This window comes from Nanorana parkeri, unplaced genomic scaffold (genome assembly GCF_000935625.1).
Source record: "Nanorana parkeri isolate BGI_ZX_2015 unplaced genomic scaffold, ASM93562v1 scaffold3, whole genome shotgun sequence".
In the NCBI taxonomy this organism is placed as follows: Eukaryota; Metazoa; Chordata; class Amphibia; order Anura; family Dicroglossidae; genus Nanorana; species Nanorana parkeri.
In genome coordinates this window covers 6,075,142-6,095,364 of record NW_017306271.1, presented here as the reverse complement: position 1 = coordinate 6,095,364, position 20,223 = coordinate 6,075,142, and the positions used below count along the sequence as shown (strand labels likewise).

Below are 20,223 nucleotides of genomic sequence, written 5' to 3'. Positions count from 1 at the left end.
ACAGGCCACCAAAAAGGACTCTATGAAGTAGGATCAGCTTCTGGTCAACAAAAATATGCCTGGAAAAATGTTGTACCATTTGTAACTGCACAGTCAGCAGAGTCAACTTTGTCTGTCAGTGATAAGGTGGCTGAAAACGCATGCTTGCAGGAAACTGTAGTTGGTGACTCCCTAAATGGTTCCAATACCAGGTGTTCTATGTAGTCACTGATCAGGCAACAACCAGCCTGGAACAAAAAAAGTAAAAATATCTGACTAAAAATTAACAAACCATATCCTAGGGCACAGTAAAGGTTCCCATACACCTTACGATTATCATACGATAATCGTATGCGATCAACTTTTCGTACGACAATCGTAACGTGTTAATAGAGTGCCCGACTGATAGTACTGTACAATCGTAAGACTTTTGACGGTCAAGCATGTTTGAAAACTTCGGTCGATCGTACGATGGTTGGTGGCGTTTCCGTCTGTCAAAAGTCGTACGATTAACACTGCGCATGCGCAAACTAAAATAATTGCGGTCAATTACCGCAAGTTGTCCAGGTGTTTTTTTAAACCACCGCTGATTGACCCTTGCGATAATCGGGGCAGGATGGGGCCGAAATCGTACGACGGTTCGATCATCGGACGAAAAGTTTCGTCCGATAATCGTAAGGTGTATGGGCACCTTTAGGATGGTAACATTTATTTGGGAGTCACTCGCTCTCTTCTGGCCTGGTAATGCTGAGCTTCGGTGTCCATCTTCTTTAGTAAGTTTGCCAGAAAAACTTCAAATAATCTCAATAATTGAGTGACAAAAATTATTTAAAGATATTCCCTTTGCCACAGAAAGAAGGGTATAAGTTATTTGGGGTCAGTCGCTCACTTCTGGACTGGTAATTATGGTTGTAAGGTAATTGAAAAATCGTACGATCTGCATGACTTGGACAGGCAGATCGTACTTACAATCATCGCAAGCCCGCCCCGCTGAGGGGAGGGCGTGCGATGACTGAAGTGCTGAGCGGGCAGTGTGCGCTTGGCCACACCGGCCCGTTCGGCATTTGTCTTACGCGCACGCCACAAAACCGTACGGTTTTCCAACGTGCTCGTAAGACAAAAGACGTGCGACCGTACAATAGGAATGGTTGCACGCCTTCCATACACCTGCCGATTATCGTACGATCGTGGGATTCCCCCCCCTTCATTTATCTTCCGGCTAGATTCCATTCTCTATGAGGTCCGCTCCTCTGATCAGTGGGTGGGTGCAATAGCCAGCCTGCTATTGGCTATTTCAAATTTAGTTGCTAACAAAAAATTTTAATGTGCACCAAGCAACCAACTTTTTTTAGTGTGCATCAAGCCACCAGCAAAAGAGAAAACAAAGACATATTATGATGATTTTATTTTGCTGGTTGCTTGAGAGTGCTGGTTGCTTGAATGACGGATAACGGAGAGTTTACTGTATTGATCATTCTTATCATACTTAGTGACCAATGACTGGTTTTGTAATTTTCCTGTCATCTCTTTCTTAGCTGTTATATACATCTGGGATTTTTATTCACTGTGCACAATAATGTAGAAATCAGATGAAACACTTGTCCCAATACACACTATATTACCAAAATTATTGGGACACCCCTCCAAATCATTGGATTCAGGTGTTCTGTGAAATTTCCTTGCTTCTGGTGTTCAATGGCAAATACCAATCGACATCCACGCTGCCGGGCACTAAGGACAGGCCCCACTAGAGGACGTCGGGCACTCAGGCAACCCTCATAAAGTCTGTTTCTGATTGGTCAGAGACATTAACACCAGTGGCCTGCTGGAGGTCATTTTGTAGGGCTCTGGCAGTGCTCATCCCGTTCCTCCTTGCACAAAGGAGCAGATACCGGTCCTGCTGATGGGTTAAGGACCTACTATGGCCCTGTCCAGCACTCCTAGAGTAACTGCCTGTGTCCTGGAATCGACTCCATGCTTTTGAGACTATGTTGGGATACACAGCAAACCTTCTGGCAATGGCACGTATTGATGTGCCATTCTGGAAGAGTTGGCATGCCTATGCAACCTCTATAGCAGGGGTGCCCATTAGGTAGATCGTGATCTACCAGTAGCTCACAAAGCTGATGCTGGTAGATCACGATTGTAAGTCAGCTCACTATCCCGAGAACCCCCCTACGGTCTGTTTAGCCCTTCTCCGTCTGCTGTGCCTGACACATGAAGGCAGAGTCCGACAGCATGAGAGCAGCGACTTTAGGATGGAGGGCTGAGCACGAAAGGAGAAGTTGGAGGTCTAGCTTCCCGGTGTTCTGTAGTATTGCAGAGCAGCGACTTTAGAGAGAGCAAGGAGAGACAGCCAGGAGAGAGAGGAGGGACAGCCAGGAGGATGAGCAAAGAGAGACAGCCAGGAGAGAGAGGAGGGACAGCCAGGAGGATGAGCAAAGAGAGACAGCCAGGAAAGCGAGAGAGAAGGAGCGCGAGAAAGAAGGAGCGCAAGGGAGGTTTTTGTTTTGTTGGTAGATCTCATGTAGCTTGTCATTTGAAAAGTAGATCTTAACACACAAATTGTTGGCACCCCTGCTCTATAGGGTCCAGGTATCGCCTCAGGCTACCAATAGTGACACTGATTCTAGCCAAATGCAAAACTGGTGAAAACCAGTCAGAAAAGATGAGTAGGGAAAAAAAATGTCAGTGGCCACCACCTCTAAAACCATTTCTGTTTTGGAGGTCGCCTCATTGTTGCCCATCTAGTACACCTGTTGTTAATTTTATTAACACCATAGTAGCTGAAACTGATTAACAAGCCCCTCTGCTACTTAACTGACCTGATCAATATCCCAGGAGTTTCATTGACTTGATGCCATACTCTGATTAAAAAGTGTTCCTTTAATTTTTTTTGAGCAGTGTATATTTCCCAAATCAGTGACCTTTTTTACTAGGTTCTTGCGTTTTAAAACACAAAGGAGCTGACTGTTCCTCAGACATGCTTCCCCACCCCCAAATCTCTCTCATTCCACACCTAGGAGGAAGGAGCAGACAAGTGTGAAGTGAAACCGAGCCCTTGCACGGCACAGGGCAGCCAGCAGGAGATGCCACGGGTTCTTTGTTGCTAGGCAGACATGGCCCCTATAAGCTTCCGTAGTAACAGAGTGACTGGGAACTAGAGATGGGTAGCTCATGAGCGATCCGGATCTATTGAGCGGCTCCCTCAGAAGAATGAAAGAGCGGTGGCTCAGTAAAAATGAGCGGCAGTTCTTCTGGGGTGCTGGTGATATAGTGCTCACTTTTATTATAATGCATTGCTGGGACTTGTAGTCCCGCATAGCTGGTGGTATTTTGCATACCTGTATGATGATTATACAGCAATGCAGAATTGCACCAACTATGTAGGACTACAAGTCCCAGCAATGCATTATAGTGTGTGTGTTTGGGGGGTGTGCTGGTGGTATTTTGCATATCTGATTTTTATTATAATGTATTGCTGGGACTTGTAGTCCCGCTTAGCTGGTGGTATTCTGCATTGCTGTATGATGATTATACAGCAATGCAAAATAGCTTCAGCTATGTAGAACTACAAGTCCCAGCAATGCATTATAGTGGGTGGGGTGCCACTATAGTAAAAAAGAGCGGTGAACCATGAGCCATTTTAAAATATCCGGATCTTTTCAGTGAGCGATCCGTGGAGGAGCGCTCATGCAGAAGAACCGTTTTGCCCATCTCTACTGGGAACCGCTGCAGCCAGATTCGGGGGGAGGGAGGACTAATGAGCCCTGTTTACTTCCGGGGGTCTATCTGGAGAAGGAGATTGAGTTCCGGGGCAGTGTCTGGCCCGGTCCTCAGCGCCGGGTTGTTTGTCTTGTATGCGGAGGGATCTCCCCCCTCCGTGTGAGAGGGGTGCGGGTAGCGGCGGGGGGGGAAAGATATGTAAAAACTGACCATTATTTCAGGATGTCTGTTTCTGGCTGCCGATATTTTCGCCATCGCCAGCATCGCCAACCCGGACTGGATCAACACCGGCGAGTCTGCGGGTAAGCGGAGGGCACAGGGGGGTGCATGCTGTGTGTGGGATCTGTCACATCAGACTTCTCTAAAGCCGTGCAAACAGCAATGGTGTGGTGGAAAGATAAATGGTGGTGTGCAAAGAGAAAACGTGAGGTACATTGGGGATGTGCAAAGGAATGTTGAAGGAGCAATAGTGGTGTGCAAAGGAATGTTGAAAGAGCGGTGGTGTGCAAAGGGATGGGTAAAGAGCAGTGGTGATGTGCAAAGGGATGGGTAAAGAGCAGTGGTGGTGTGCAAAGGGATGGGTAAAGAGCAGTGGTGATGTGCAAAGGGATGGGTAAAGAGCAGTGGTGATGTGCAAAGGGATGGGTAAAGAGCAGTGGTGATGTGCAAAGGGATGGGTAAAGAGCAGTGGGGATGTGCAAAGGGATGGGTAAAGAGCAGTGGTGATGTGCAACGGGATGTGCAAAGAGCAGTGGTGATGTGCAAAGAGCAGTGGTGATGTGCAAAGGGATGTGCAAAGAGCTGTGGTGATGTGCAAAGGGATGTGCAAAGAGCAGTGGTGGTGTGCAAAGGGATGGGTAAAGAGCAGTGGCGATGTGCAAAGGGATGTGCAAAGTGCAGTGGTGATGTGAAAATTGGATGGGTAAAGAGCAGTAGTGATGTGCAAAGGGATGGGTAAAGAGCAGTGGTGATGTGCAGAGGGATGGGTAAAGAGCTGTGGTGATGTGCAGTGGTGATGTGCAAAGAGCAGTGGTGATGGGTAAATAGCAGTGGTGATGTGAAAATGGGATGGGTAAAGAGCAGTGGTGATGTGCAAAGAGCAGTGGTGATGGGTAAAGAGCAGTGGTGATGTGCAAGGGGATGGGTAAAGAGCAGTGGTGATGTGCAAAGGGATGGGTAAAGAGCAGTGGTGATGTGCAAAGGGATGGGTAGAGAGCAGTGGTGACGTGCAAAGGGATGGGTAAAGAGCAGTGGTGACGTGCAAAGGGATGGGCAAAAATCACTGGTTATTCGCAAAGGGATGTGTGCATTGGTGATGTGCAAAAGAGCAGTGATTGATCTGATCTGACATATGTCTATTATAGGAATAGATGACTAGATATGAGTGATCCCGATGGGAAATCGATGAGGATCTTATCTGGCAGTAAACAAAGTGGTGCTATTGTGATTCTTAATGTGCCAAGATGCTTTGCTTTCCTCATGCCAAGACACCCACCCGATGCCTGCAGGCTCTCACTTTTCCTTGTACTTGCAGCCAGGAGGGTCAGTTGGTGTACAGGTGTTACAATAGAGAAGAGCCTTCCTGCAGTGTAGAGGGACATTTATTTTTTCCTAGAAACAGGGTCACTGTAAATTCTCGAGGTCACACGGTTGCTTCCAGGTACTATGCTGTTTATACTGTAATTGATCCTTTGACTGGATTTAGCCACGAGAGGAGTTGCGTTATGCGTTCATTATCCGGTTGCTGGACATCTTATTTGTTTACAGAGTGGTATGCACAGGATGACCGACTTGGATCCCCTTCATTCTGTAGAGATCAGACATTCCTGGCTCCAGAATCAGCTCACATGAGGAATCATTGGTGTTGAGTAATCCACAACACTCCTTCTTTATTACAAGAAAGCTCTGCTGAGACGTTACATTGGCCAAGCTTGTAAAAATGCTAGTTTCTTATTTCTGGGTTCACATTGCACAAGCTTACTCTGTGAGTTCAGTGTTTTGATCTGTATGTTTATTCCAGTTGAGTTGCTCAGAAATGATTGAAGATTATGGATTAGCATGAGAGCCCGGCCATTTAACATGTCTCAGTGCAGGTTGTCTGTATTGTAGAGAACCATATAAGACACGCAGCATCTCTTAGCAATCAATTCTGACATATTTGTCGTCATTCTGACTGCGCTATGAAAGCTGACCTTTAGCTTGTTTATTACGCTTGTGAACAATTCAGTGTGTCATAAGAAAAGTCCTTACTTGTATATTAGAAAATGTTCGCACACATTAGGGCTGCAACTAATGATTATTTTCATAATTGATTAGTTGGCCTATTTCTTTATTTTTTTGATCTGATAAAAAAAATGAAATGCCATCCTTAATTTTAAAATAAAATACACAACTGCAGTGTTACAAACCTAAATTTTTTTTTAGAATAAAATTGCATGCACAATTTTTTGAACTGTGCGTTTGCTGGTGCAATAGCCAGCCTGCTATTGGCCATTTCAAATTGCAATAGCCAATAGCAGGCTGATTATTGCACCGGCCCACTGCTTGGGGTGCCCTCCTCCCAGCATGGAGGATAGACCTAGAGGAGCCAACCAACTAGTCGATAATGAGAATAGTTGACAATTATTCTCATTATCAATTAATTGATTTATTGGTTGCAGACCTAGCACACATAACACAGAGCAATGAAAGAGGTTTGTGTAATTTGTGTGTTTTGTATGTAGTTCTCTTTAGGGTCACAGGAGGACAGGAAAAATATTGTTGGGATCCAACCTGCTGCCTGTTTGACAGCTGGCTCTGCCACTCTAGAGCCAGAGTCAGCTGTGCCCGCCCCCTTCCCTGTGTCCCTCCCAGGGGAATTCCTGCGGGGAGCTGAGGCTTACAGTGACCACTCTCTGCAAGGAGAAGATCGTGATCGGCGGTATGTGATCGTTCAGTTCTCGATTAATAGAGCCGACGTGTGACAGCTGTACTGTCACACGTCGGCTTCTAGTAAGGGGATGATTGTATGTCAATCTCCCCATAACCTGTGTCCAAAGATTTATGCCTGTACACATATGTAGCTGTCTGTAAATACTGGCATAGGCCCTTGTGTAGCTGCATACAGCTATTCACTTCTATAGGTGGTTGTGTGCTGCACCAGCGACTTCCAGACGGGTGGGGGATCGGGATGGGAAATATGCTGCTATTTATGTTGTATGGGCCTAGCTGCCCATGTGCATGAGCCCTAAGGTATATGGAGCCAAATATGGTTTGAGCCAAACAAACTTTGTCAGCTTCTATTTGTGATGTGCTGCGCTAAAGAATAAGGGAGACTGTAGCATTTGGGACTCTAATGCTGCAGTATCTATTCATTTGTATTGCTCCCCTGGGTGGGAGAGGACACTGCCTGTACCCTGTACCTGTAGGTATATGGTCTTTCCAAATTTCTGGCTCTCCAGTAGAGATGCACCAATACCAGGTTTTCGGTTAGGACTTGGGACTACCGATATTTGTCTTTTGGTACTCGCCGATACTGAGTACTGATAACGGTGCTTCTCTAGCATGGAGTCGGCTTCCTGGGCAATCAGGAATCCGAGCGGCGTGTCATTACCCGCTCCTTGCTTGCCCGGGAAGCCGGCTCCATGCTGATTGGCTGGGAAGCAGACTTTCCTGGCCAATCATCATCGACCTGGCTTCCCAGCCAATCAGGAAGGCAGGAGGAGGGTCATTACCTGCGGCCCGGCTTCCTGATTGGCCAGGAAGCCAGCTTCCCAACCAATCAGCATCGAGCCGGCCTAACAGCATGGAGTGGGCTTCCCAGCCAATCAGGAAGCCGGGTGGCGAGTCATTACTTACTACCTCATAGTTTAAAAACATTCTGACTTCACTTTAGTATCACTTTAAGCATCTTTAAAAAGGGATGAATGGTAATGCATGTAAAAAAAATGCACTGCAATGGAGACTCGAGAGTACTGTTGGGATGCACTGATACTCCTACTCGCCCAAATGCTCCGTTCCTTACCCCGATACGGAACTTCCAGTCAGAGGGAGATTTCCTCTGACCGGCAGTGTTGCGAGGGAACATGGAGCCGGCTTCCTTGCCGATTAAATAACTTGCAATGGATGCTTCTTCTTGATATTTAAAAGTTTCCTGCAAAATCAGTTCCCTGAGCACTGACCCTGATATCCTGTTTTAGGGTGGCTCCTTTCCTTTTCAGGGTACTATAGAGCCACCCTTGTATCTGCAAGTGAAGGTGCGCATACACTCTTCGACCTTCATTTAGAAATCTGCCACGAATGGTCTTTCCAATTATAATTGAACAGTTGATGGGACACCAACGATTATTTTCTTTTACTGTGATCCCGCTCGAATTTTCTCAAAGGGCAAGGCTGGAAAACTTTTTTGAATCGTACAAAAACAACAAAAAATAAAAGAACACTGCACATGCGCAAATAAAAATCCGTTCTGTCAATCGACAAAAGTTGGTGAGTTGGTATTACTAACAAACAATTATCGAAATCTACATTTGTCTGTGCTTGATCTGCTATTTGAGCTAGAATCGAACGAGGGTTCTTGGTAGCAACACAAATTTCCAATCGGAAATCTATAGGTGTATGGGCAGCTTAAGCTGTGTTTGCCTCCACAAAAGCAAAGGCACAGCAAACTGCTCCAAGCTAGTAGATGGACAGCTGCTGGAGATTATGCTGTCTTTTGTGATCTTGTACTGGACAGGAAGTTCAAGGATGTGGAGCTGAGAGAGTTGGGGCTGCTTAGAAACATGATGGCTGTAAGTGTTTGGGCAAAAAATGAAATACTCTGCTGGGCAATTTATATTTGTTTGATCTGGATTCATTATTGGGGATAAAAGTTTTAGAGTTTAATGCTACTTTGACCAGTCCTTATGAAATAAACTAAACATGCAACAAGCAGGATTCACAGTGAAAACTCGCTGCTCTAAAATGTCAGTGTGTTAATAAGCACCACTGCCCCCCTTAAATTTTAGAGGAAGGAAGAACTTCTTTTGAAGCCTTAGTTGATTTTCCCCATCTCCATTTATTTGGCAGGACTACAGTTAGTTTCTATGTTTGTGTTGAATAGGGTTATAGGTCAGTCATTAGACCAAGAGTGATGGGACCAGACTTTGGTAGCAGTGTGAAGCATTTGTTGTGTTTGATTAAGTGAAATAATATGGCGAGATGCTGAGCTGAATTTTTAGTAAAACTGAATAGTCGGCTGAAAAGGGTTTATTAATTAACTTTACTTCAAGGAAAGGGCAGCAACTCATAGATGAAGATATACCCGTGTTCTCCTCTCCTGTTTGCATGGTCAGTGTAAAGCTGCCCATACACCTTACAACCATCGCACGACTTTCGTTTTGCGATGGTTGTAAGGTCATTAAAATTTCGTACAATGTGCCCATCTTGGACAGGCAGATCGTACTTGCGATCATCGAAAGCCCTCTCCGCTGAGGGGAGGGCATGCCGATGATTGCAATGCTGAGCGGCCAGTGTGCACTTACGCACACCGGCCCGTGCAGCATTCGTCTTCCGAGCACCCCACCAACCCGCCGAAAATCGTATGATTTTGGGAGGGTTTTCAAGTATGCTCGGAAGACGAAAGTCGTGCAACCGTACAGTAGAAACGGTGGCACGCCCTCCCATACACCTGCCGATTATCGTACGATCGCAGGGTTAACCCGCAATTATCGTACGATAATCGGCAGGTGTATGGGCACCTTTTAGACTGACAGTATTGTGCAAGTCACTAGAACTGAATTTTCTCATAATGCAGCGTCTTCCTTTTTCAGCCTGAGTGCTTCTATACGGGGAATTACAGGGAGCTAATTAGACTGAATTCAGTACTTAAACAAGCTGCATATATTTTAATTTGTACACAATGAGATTTGTTTTCCACTCTAAAGTAAAACTAAATAAATTTTTTACTAAATGTGCTGGCAGGCTTTTTGTATGACAAGAGACTGTGCATGTCTCTTCCATCATAGATGTTTTTTTTATTTTTATTTTCTGTAAGTGTACACTAAGCCAGGCATTCACAGCTCAGTGTACAATTTCGGCATGATTCTGTGCCCGAACCCCTGTGCGCATGCGTGGGAGTTATGTCATTTGGAACTGGGCAATCAAGAAGTCGAAGAATCCAAACCTAGCAGAAGACCGGGAGAAGATGCAAGCGTCGTTGACCGAGAGGAAAGCTGGCATTGCTGGACTGGCTTTGATAAGTCTGCCATCATGTGTAAGGCCGTTTTCACACCAGGGCGTTTCGGCCGCGCTGAGTTTTCCACACTGAAACGCCTACATGAACAATCCCATACATTTCTATGGGGACCGTTCATGTAAGCACGGGGATCCACGCGATTCGAAAAGCTTGTCACCCAAAATGCTCCCTGAGCCAGTTTTGTCGAGCTGATCAGCGCATTTTCCGTATAGATTTCAATAGAAACGCGCCGATCAGTGTGTTTTGGGGCGTTTTTAATTGCTTTTCAGCGCTGAAGCACGATTTAAGACACCCTTTCAAAAACCGCTGAAACGCTGCCACCCTGGTGTGAATGGGGCTTTAAAGATAAACTTTACCCATATCTTCAAAATAATAACAAACACACCTTTGAAATTGGTTCTCAGAGGAACAATTGCCACACAAATTCCCCAAGTCAAAACGTGCTGTAAACACACACAGGCTCCTCCAAGAATCTCTCTATGAATAAGCCGTTTGGTAAAACTTGTTAGAGTTGGAGGAGCCTGTGTGTGTTTACAGCATGTTTTGACTTCGGGAATAAACCGTATCTTGCTTGTGATATCAGTCGTTTGTGCGGCAATTGTTTCTGTGAGAACCAGTATCCAGCTGCAGCGTGCCTTTTTTTTTTGCCTGCACCGACAAGAGGTATGTGGCTGTGTTACCTCAGGATAAGGAATATGAGCGGCGGCTGCTTTGTGACACCTTTAGAAATGTTTAGTAATAACAATCTACAAACAGATACTTATAGATAATTGTCGTCTTTTTTTATTCTTTTAAATACCTTATTTTTCTTTTTTTGCCCCATTCTTCTCAAAGTGGCCATTTTTACTAAGGGCAGATTGATATAGCTCCATTTACTTCCTGGAACTTTGGGACATGTGACTAAAGGTGCCCATACACTGCTCGATTCTCGTACGAGAATCGTGGAAAATCCCGCAATCGTACGAGAATCGAACAGTGTGAACGAAGACATGTGACCGTTTCTAATGTACGGTCGCACGTCTCTTTTGTCTAAGGAGCATGTTAGAAAACCAGCCGAGAATCGTACGATTTTCGGCTGGTTTGAACAGTGCTCGGGAGACAAATGCCGAACAGGCCGGTGTGCGCACGCGCACACTGCCCGTTCAGCATTGCGGTCATCGGAAGCCCGCCCCTCAGGGGGGCGGGCTTGCGTTGATCGAGAGTGCGATCTGCCTGTCCAAGATGGGCAGATCGTACGTTTTTTTTTAATCACTTTACAACCATCGCAAGACTAAGGTCTTGCGATGGTTGTAAAGTGTATGGCCACCTTTTAGACATGTGACCATGCATATCATCTCAGGGGAGGAAAATGCCTTTCCCTAAGAGCTTGTGAGATTACTGATGAGATTTTCAGCAATGCTCTGCTGAAGTAACCTTCCCAGGATGCAACGCTTGGGCAGGATTACATCATTTATGCCAAAGAGGACCAGGAATTAGAAAAAATAAAGACATTGTAAGTAAAAGGAAAATGTTTGTTTAATTAATGATTTCATATCAGCATGCAGAGCTGTATACTGATGTGATTTTTAGTCTCCTTTTATATGCTGTGCATACTAACACATTATGGCAAAAAGCTTCTGGGAGGCCCAACGTGTTTAATTTGCTCTGGCAGTTTAGTTGTGATTTTAAAATAGTAAAGGAAAGAGTTTTTTTTTTATTTTACAATAAACCGGATTTTCTTTTCTTTTTTTTTTTTCCTTTAGAGGAGGTGAAAGGTAGATTCTGTTTGGCTGCTATGAGTAGAATTAATAAGGCATAACATGCTTTGCAATCCCAGTTAACCAGCACTCTAATCTGATTTGTTCCCCTTTTGGACTTGGAAAAACTGAGATCATATTTCTACATAGACATTGATTTCAGGAATTTAGAAATGTTCGCTTTAGTAAAGAATCGCTAGAGGGTGATGCACCTATTAAAAATATGCAGTTGCTCTGGGGCATTCATTTTAGCAGAAAAGAAGCCATCAAAATTGTGTTTTGTACAAAGTTAGGTTTATTATAGTGTACCCATTGCAGGCTTGTGAGTGGCTGCAGATAAGTTAATTTCTTTCCCGTTCATTATTGGACACTATCACCTGCAGGTTATGCTGCCACCTACAGGAGGATTGTACATTGGCAAACACAAAAACTGTAGGTTATTCCAGGAAATGCCCTCCTATTGCCAGCATTCCTGAGTTTTTGCTAGTGTCCCAGGAGGATGGACTTCATTTCTTCAGCAGCTTTGCCAGGAAAAGTCTAACCTAACTTTGTTAGCATTTTTTTCTTCATTTGTTCTTCAATAAAGATTCTTTACATTGCGGCTAAAGCTGGTCTCTACAATTTCAGATATGCAACTTGGCCAATCCACCGTTTAGACTTTTGAGTGCCACAACCAGGTACTTCTGGACTGGACATTGCAGGACTAGCCTGGAAGTGACCTTTGGCACAGAGTTCCGTGTAAGATGTTTTCCAGACTATGTTGTGGTAACAAGTTATCCACGAAGCACTTTCCATGTCCAGAGCAGTTGGCATTGCCTCAGTGCTTGCCCTGTCTCTGACTAATTATCTGAGTAGGCGGATTGGGCTGAGAATTATTGGGAGCTGGGTTTCACAAATACCTGAGGCCCTACCTTGTATTCTGAGCCTACTAGCCTTACCACTACGTTGTAGCAACTTGTCATTAATACACAGAGGGGACAGTCCTGTTGCTACAAATGACACCAGCTTACAATCTTCTCTCAGTTTCAGGGCTGTTTTGTCCATGCCTTCCCAAGGTAACGGAAGTAAGATTTCATACCTGTAATCTGCAATCATGTTACCCTAAATGTATGTTTGTTTATAGAGGATCTGCATTGCAGGTGGAGGACATAAGATGGGGTTCCCATGATACCCTGGGTTAACTGCATGCTGAACTCTCATTTTATGGTGCAGGAATCCTCTGGCATTAGCATGGAATGCTCTTTTGACCCTTTGGGATCTACACACTCTGATCTAGGTGTTTCCTCCTCATTTCTTTTGCATACTCGAAAGTATTTATTTCTAGAGATCTTCCTTGTTTTTTATTTTGTTTTTATGTATCTTTTTGTTTCTTTGACTTGGTACATTGGTTTTCCATGCTGGTCTACCACTTGGTCTTTTTTTTAATGTTATTGTTACAAGGTGGAGTGTTTCAGCCTCACCTGATGCCAGGTTCAGTGTTGGTCCTTCAAGCGGCTTTTGAACTGCAGGCCATAGGGAGCCATAGTTGTCACCCAGGCTGGACTTTACACACACAAACTCTGCTTTAATACATAATGTTTAAAGGGTGCTGGCTATTTCTGCTTTGCACTTCAAACAAGTCCTTTGTTTATCTCCAGTACATGGTGGATTGATTGGACTAGTAGCTTACACACAAAAAATTAGGATGATTGTGCGTTTCTTCCAGCTCACAGAAAATAGCAAGGACACTTAATTGCTTGGTGGATCAACAGTTATTTTCTGTTCTTGCTGAAAATGTTCCTGGCCTTAATAATAAAATTGAATACAGTCACTACATCTAAGGAATGGTGAGCTGCAATATATTATAAGTATGCACAGATATCGATACTAATATGCTACTCCTAGTCGCCTAAATGCTCCCAATACTTACCCCCGATACCGGAATTTGCAGTAAAAGGGAGATCTCACCCTGACCAATAGTGCCACGAGGGAGCATGGAGCCAGCTTCCTTGCCAATCGGGAATCCTGGTGTTGGGTTAGGACCCGCCTCCCAGCTTCCTGACTGGCTAGGAAGCTGGCTTCACTTGTTGCAAAGGAGCCTGGTTTCCTGACCAATCAGGAAACCGGGTGGCACGTCACGACGCACCGCCCAGCTTCCTTATTGGTCAGTAAGCCAGGCTGCCTCGCAGTGTCCCGAACCTGGCGGCATCAGATGGACCGAGTCATAATGTCTGAGGTGTTCTATGGGATTCAGGTCAGGCGAGCGTGGGGGCCATTCTAGCCTGTAGAGGTCTGTGCGTCCCTCCATGGATATGCCTCCGCAGACCATCACTGACCCACCACTAATGGCACCATCACTGACCCACCACTCATGCTAAACGATGTTACAGGAAGCATAACGTTCTCCACAGCTTCTCCAGACCCTTTCACGTCTGTCACATGTGCTCAGGGTGAACCTGCTCTCATCTGTGAAAAGCCAGTGGCGGACCTGCCAATTCTGGTGTTCAATCGACCTCCATGGTGCCGGGCAGTGAGCACATGGCCCACTAGAGGACGTCGGGCCCTCATGAAGTCTGTTTCTGATTGTTTGGTCAGGGACATTCACACCAGTGGCCTGCTGGCGGTCATTTTGTAGGGCTCTGGCAGTGCTCATCCTGTTCCTCCTTGCACAAAGGAGCAGATACCGGTCCTGCTGATGGGTTAAGGACCTTCTACGGCCCTGTCCAGCTCTCCTAGAGTAACTGCCTGTGTCCTGGAATCTCCTCCATGCTCTTGAGACTATGCTGGGAGACACAGCAAACCATCTGGCAGTGCCATCCTGGAGGAGTTGGCATGCCTGTGCAACCTCTATAGGATCCAGGTATCGCCTCAGGCTACCAGTAGTGACACTGACTCTAGCCAAATGCAAAACTAGTGAAAACCAGTCAGAAAAGATGAGTAGGGAAACAAATGTCAGTGGCCGCCACCTGTAAAACCATTTCTGTTTTGGAGGTCATTTCATTGTTGCCCATCTAGTGCACCTGTTGTTAATTTCATTAACACCATAGTAGCTGAAACTGATTAACAAGCCCCTCTGCTACTTCCCTGACCTGATCAATATCCCATGAGTTTCATTGACTTGATGATATACTCTGATTAAAAAGTGTTCCTTTAATTTTTTGAGCAGTGTATATTTTATATAAAACAAATCATACATTAAAAGAGGGATGCACAAATCCCAGGAGCTCCGTATGTTTCTTGAAAATGACAGCTGCCTCCTAACTTTTGAATTTGTCTATAGTCTAGTCGTGGAGCTGGAAAGGTACTTGTGCCGAGTACTGTACTTGGTATCTGAACATCCCTAGTTTAGATATTTAATTAAGTATATTGGACACGCATGCCATTTTGCCGCTGCAAAAAAGGAGATATTACATTTGCCCCTGCCACTTGTGCAGTCTATTTTCACTCTCTTTAAGGGCTATGGCCACTGCTGGCATCCAACAGTTCTGGGTGTCTGTTGGATGCCTATTCCCCCCCACTGTGCACAGTTTTTTGGATCTGCCGTACCCTATGTCAATATTGTGCTCTGTAGTGGTATAGGGGGAGACTGGATGGAACCAGGCATCTGACAAACTTGAGAGTATAAGGTTTGCAGAAGATTCTTCAGCAGCAGTAGCTCTAAAAGCGGACCTTTACCCATAGCTTTAATAGAACAACAAACGCACCTTTAGAAATGTTTAGTAATGACAATCTACAAACACATACTACTAGATAATTGCAGGCTTTGTATTCTTTGCATACCTTATTTCTCTTTTCTTCCCCAGTCTTCTGACAGTGGCCATGTTTACTAAGGGCAGATTACTAGCTCTCCTATTACTTTCTGGCACATGGGACTAGGACATGTGACCATGTACATCATCTCAGGGGAGGAAAATGCCTTTTCCTGAGATCTCCTGAGATTACAGATGAGATTTCCGAGCAATGTTCTGCTGATGACAAGGCAACCCCAGTGTGCATTGCTTTGACAAACTGAAGTCATTTTGCCCTTTCAACGCAGGAAGTAAATGCTCTGCAAGTGTAAATATTTCAAAATCACATAGAGGGATGCATTGCTAATATTTTATTTTTGAGTGTCAAGGTCCGTTTTAAAGAAAGTGAAGGTCGGAGGTCTAGGCATTAAAGTAGTGTTATACCTCTTATTTTGGGGGGCTTTTTGTTTTAACATGAACTATATTTTTGATGCTAGGTTCACTTAAGTAATTTATATGCCTGTGGCCATTTACATTTTTGACTTTTTGCGAACTATGATGGATAAAGCCACGTTAACAGTCCTGCTCTAATGAATAAAGAATACTTTTCCTTTCTGGAAAATACTTTTCCTGGAGAAACCTAAAAAACTGACTTTTCTAGCAAAACCAAAAGCCTTTGAACATTTGATCTCTGCAGAAGTCGAGCAATACTTCAGTTTGGTTGATCCTACCCTTCAGAAGGGATCATGTGACCTGGGTTGATGCTAGGTCTGGGTGTGTGTATTATGGTAGGGAGCCTGGAGCAGCATTTTCTCCAGGAAAGATGCATGTTCCATTACTATTCCCAGCAAAACTGGTCACATAGCTTTAGGGTTAACATGTGAGTCCAGGTACACCTAAAAGAAGTAAGCCTCACATTTTCCCAGAAATGCTTTTGCCTTTTCAATTATTTTGCTTTTCTTATCTCTTGATATTTGAAGATGCAACACTTTTTTTTTTTTCTTCTTCCCTTTCTTGTAACCAAAGTACAAAAATTGATTTTTTTTTATTAGGATTGAGTTATTTTCTAGGTTCCATATCCAGTCTATTGTCTTTCCTGAGAGTTTCTATCGACCCAGTTTTAAGCGCCATTAGTGGATTATTTGAGCCTATTACCCAGTAGAGAGGGATGGTAATTATTCTTGCCTTTTAGAAAGCTTGCATCTCTGAAGACCTAAACACAGCAATTTAAAGAGCAGTTGTAGGCAATAACAGAACTCTTTCGGTGAGCTGCTAATGCCATCAAGCAAATGCAGCTACTGCGCCAAAATCAGAATACTCTTCTAGTGCGAGATCTCTAATTCAATAAATTTATTAGCACCCCCTTATACCTAAAAGATCAGTAGCAGTGTAGTTCTTTGTATCTTCTGATTTGTAAACACCAGTCTCTTTGCTTCCTGCATTGCCAGTCACATTCAGACTTCCAATGCAGGTTTAAATCTGATAGGGTGAAGGGGGATATTAGAAACTGCAGAGAGTGCAAAGTACATTCCAGTATTGCAAGCAGGCACTTTCTAGGATCATCAGATTAAAGACCAAAGGAAGTGGTGTTGACTGGTGTAGTACAGCTATATGTCAGATGAGAAATCAGAGCAAGAAAGTTATGCCACCATGTCTGTATCTCAAGGTTATATATTCAAATTGGACAGAATTGTAGCTTTGTAATGTAAAACTGCATTGGAAGCTTATTGGTAACTACATTTCCTTCGGTATTTGTTGAAAATAAAGTAATTAGTAATTAGTGATGTCTTGTTCATAGTATAGTAGCCCAGTATGTTTAATCTTCCTTGTCTGTTCAAACCAGACAGCCCATTGGGAAAAACCTAAAGTTTAATCCGAATGGACGTCACCCTATTTTTTAGATACAGTGTTCTCCCTGGAAAATGTTTTGGCCGTTTGAGATGAGGGTTGCCAGGCGTTCCATTGAAAATGAATACATAAATTTCAAGGACCGTGTACAATTGCTAAGAATGGAAGCCTTGCAAAACTCAAAATCAGAACGTTCTATTTTAAAGTGCGTGTATAGCCAAAAAACAACATTTTTTTTTTTTTCTTCTAGTTTTGGATATAGGGAAGGGATAAAACCCCCACCAGTTTAGTTTTTGCTGTCTTACCATTGGGGGATTTCCCTTTTACTTCCTGTTCCAGAAACACAACAGGAAGTGAGAGGAAATTCTCCCAAGATGAGTGGAATTCCCCTCTTGGACAGTTTCAGCATAAAAGTTCCCTCCCATTGGTCAATTTCCCCATGCCTCTTGCCTTCGGGACGACTCTAGTTTTTACATTTCCCTCACCTTCTTTCTCAGTGATAAGCAGTCACCAGTATAAACAGAATGCCTGTGACGCAACAGGGACACAGGCAACAGTATCCTTGCACAACTAGGTTTTGTCTAGGGATATTAAAATGTTTCCCTTAATCTTTAAAGCTCATTTTCTGCATCATTTTCTCAGTTAAAGTGCATCTAAACCAAGAATGGAATATATTGCACCTTACAAGTCCATAGATAAGGTGACTGCATTTGTTTTCTTTTTTAGGCTTTTTTCCCTTTATTCTCACCTGGTAATCCTGCAAAAACACACTATGCTCCCATGGGCTGCTATGTTTACTAATCCACTGTATCTGTAGCAGGAGCCATGTTTGCCATCCAGGCTGGACTTCAAACATGTGTTCTCCCTGGGGGGGAATTAGTAGTTTACTGAAGGAAGGATGATGTTTGTGCTTCCAGTTTCCAGGAAGAACAAAGACATTGTATGTTCTTAGCCTCAAATGTTACAGCTAATGCAACCACCACATCTAAGGAGTGGTAAGCTGCAATATAATACAATTTGCTTCTGGGTTTAGATATCCTTTACTCACCTGCCTATACAGTATTTCTCCCTTGCTGTCCAAACCACTGCAGAATCTCATTCACGAGAGAAGAAGCAGCAGCAGAGCAACACTTTGCTGAGTAAAGCTGGCCACACACCTTACAACCATCGCAAGACTTTTGTCTTGCAATGGTTGTAAGGTAATTTAAAAAAACGTACGATCTGCCCATTTTGGACAGGCAGATTGTACTTGCGATATTCGCAAGCGGGGCGGGCTTCCGATGACCGCAATGCTGAACGGGCAGTGTGCGCTTGCGCACATACCGGCCCGTGCGGCAGTTATCTCACGATCATGCCACAAACCAGCCGAAAATCGTACGATTCTGAGCTGGTTTTCCAACATGCTCGAAAGACAAAAGTTGTGCGACCGTACAGTAGAAACGGTCGCACGCCTTCCACACACCTTGCGATTATCGTACGATCGCGGGATTTAACGCGATTATCGTACGATTATTGCAAGGGGTGTGGGCACCTTAAGCCAGCAAGAGTGCTCTCTTAGCAATCAATGATTTTCTAATGTTGCATAGTCCTCAATTCTAGCTGTCCCGAGTGCAACACCTGTGTCCTGTCTCTACCTAAAAGCATATTTCCAACGCACATAATTTATTTATGTAGAGTGTTCACCTCAATATTAGGTGCTAACCTAATGCTCTTGCCACATTCCTCCAGGATTCCATGTCTGCAGATATTTTCTGCTTGCAACATGACTTCTACCTTGTATGCAATGCCAGGGCAAGGTCCTCTTATCACATACCCTGCCAAGACAGAATGTGCTTGTACATGTGCAGGTACAGTGTCCAAGCCAGAGACAGGGCTTCTGATGGATAGACCGGGTCTTGGCCATAAGTTTGACAACCATGTCATCAGGGTCTTGGATAGCAGAAGAGGCTCCTACAGCTGTGTCCCCACACCATAGTGCAATGGCAAGATCCCCTCCCCACAGATTCTTTTGTGCTGACATGGCCCTACTTGCAGCTCTCCAGATCTAAATCATGCACTGGTGCCAATACATGGCCTGAAGTTCTCCAGACCTTAAGTATAACTCCAATACAGCCTTCTGATTAATGGGGAAGTTTTATTTTTGCCCCCGATTCAGGCTTACTAAACTAGGACATGCTAAGGGAAAGCATTGGCGCAGGGTTCCTGTAATTTATAATCCATTCCACAAGCAACTTTCCTGTTGAAAGTGAGCGTTTTTCTCTGAACAAAAAAGGATGTTTTATGTGTTTTTATATGTCCGGTATGGTGAGGCCATGGTGGCCAGTCTTCAAACTGTAAAATTGCAGTAAGGCCTAAGGGTTTCCGTCAAGCCAGGCTGTTAAACACCCCATGATACACAGATGACCACTGTAGGGAGCATGTACATACTGTGTCTGCATATGAAATCCAAGGATCAAAAAAGGAAATGGCAATCCTGTTATTTTTAGGCAAAATGCGTACTTTAATGAAAATATACCTTTTATTTCTCTTAAAGCTGACATTCAAGTACAATATATTGTCAAAAGTATTGGGGCACCCCTCCAAATCATTGGATTTAGGTGTTCCAATCACCTCCATGGCCACAGGTGTATAAAATCCGGCACCTAGGCATGCAGACTGCTTCTACAAACATTTTGTGAAAGAATAGGTCGCTCTCAGGAGCTCAGTGAATTCAAGCCTGGTACCGTGATAGGTTGCCACCTGTGCAATAAGTCCATCCATGAAATTTCCTTGCTATTTAATATACCATGGCCACCTGTTAGTGGTATTATAACAAAGTGGAAGCAACTGGGAACAGCAACTCAGCCACAAAGTGGTAGGCCACGTAAAATGACAGAGCGGGGTCAGGGCATGCTGAAGTGATTAGAAATCGCCAACTGTCTGCAGAGCCAATAGCTACAGACCTCCAAACTTCATGTGACCTTCAGATTGCCACAACAACAGTACGTAGAGAGCTTCATGGAATTGGTTTCCA

General features: G+C 44.2%; 1 protein-coding gene across 1 annotated transcript in view; it reads left to right on the top strand.

The window, feature by feature from the left end:
• The first annotated feature begins 3,901 nt into the window (after positions 1-3,901).
• CUNH16orf52 (chromosome unknown C16orf52 homolog) overlaps positions 3,902-20,223 on the top strand; it is a 37,926-nt gene continuing 21,604 nt past the window's right edge. The window contains 1 exon segment of the mRNA XM_018568506.1: positions 3,902-4,007. Coding sequence (XP_018424008.1) covers positions 3,902-4,007 — 106 coding nt within the window.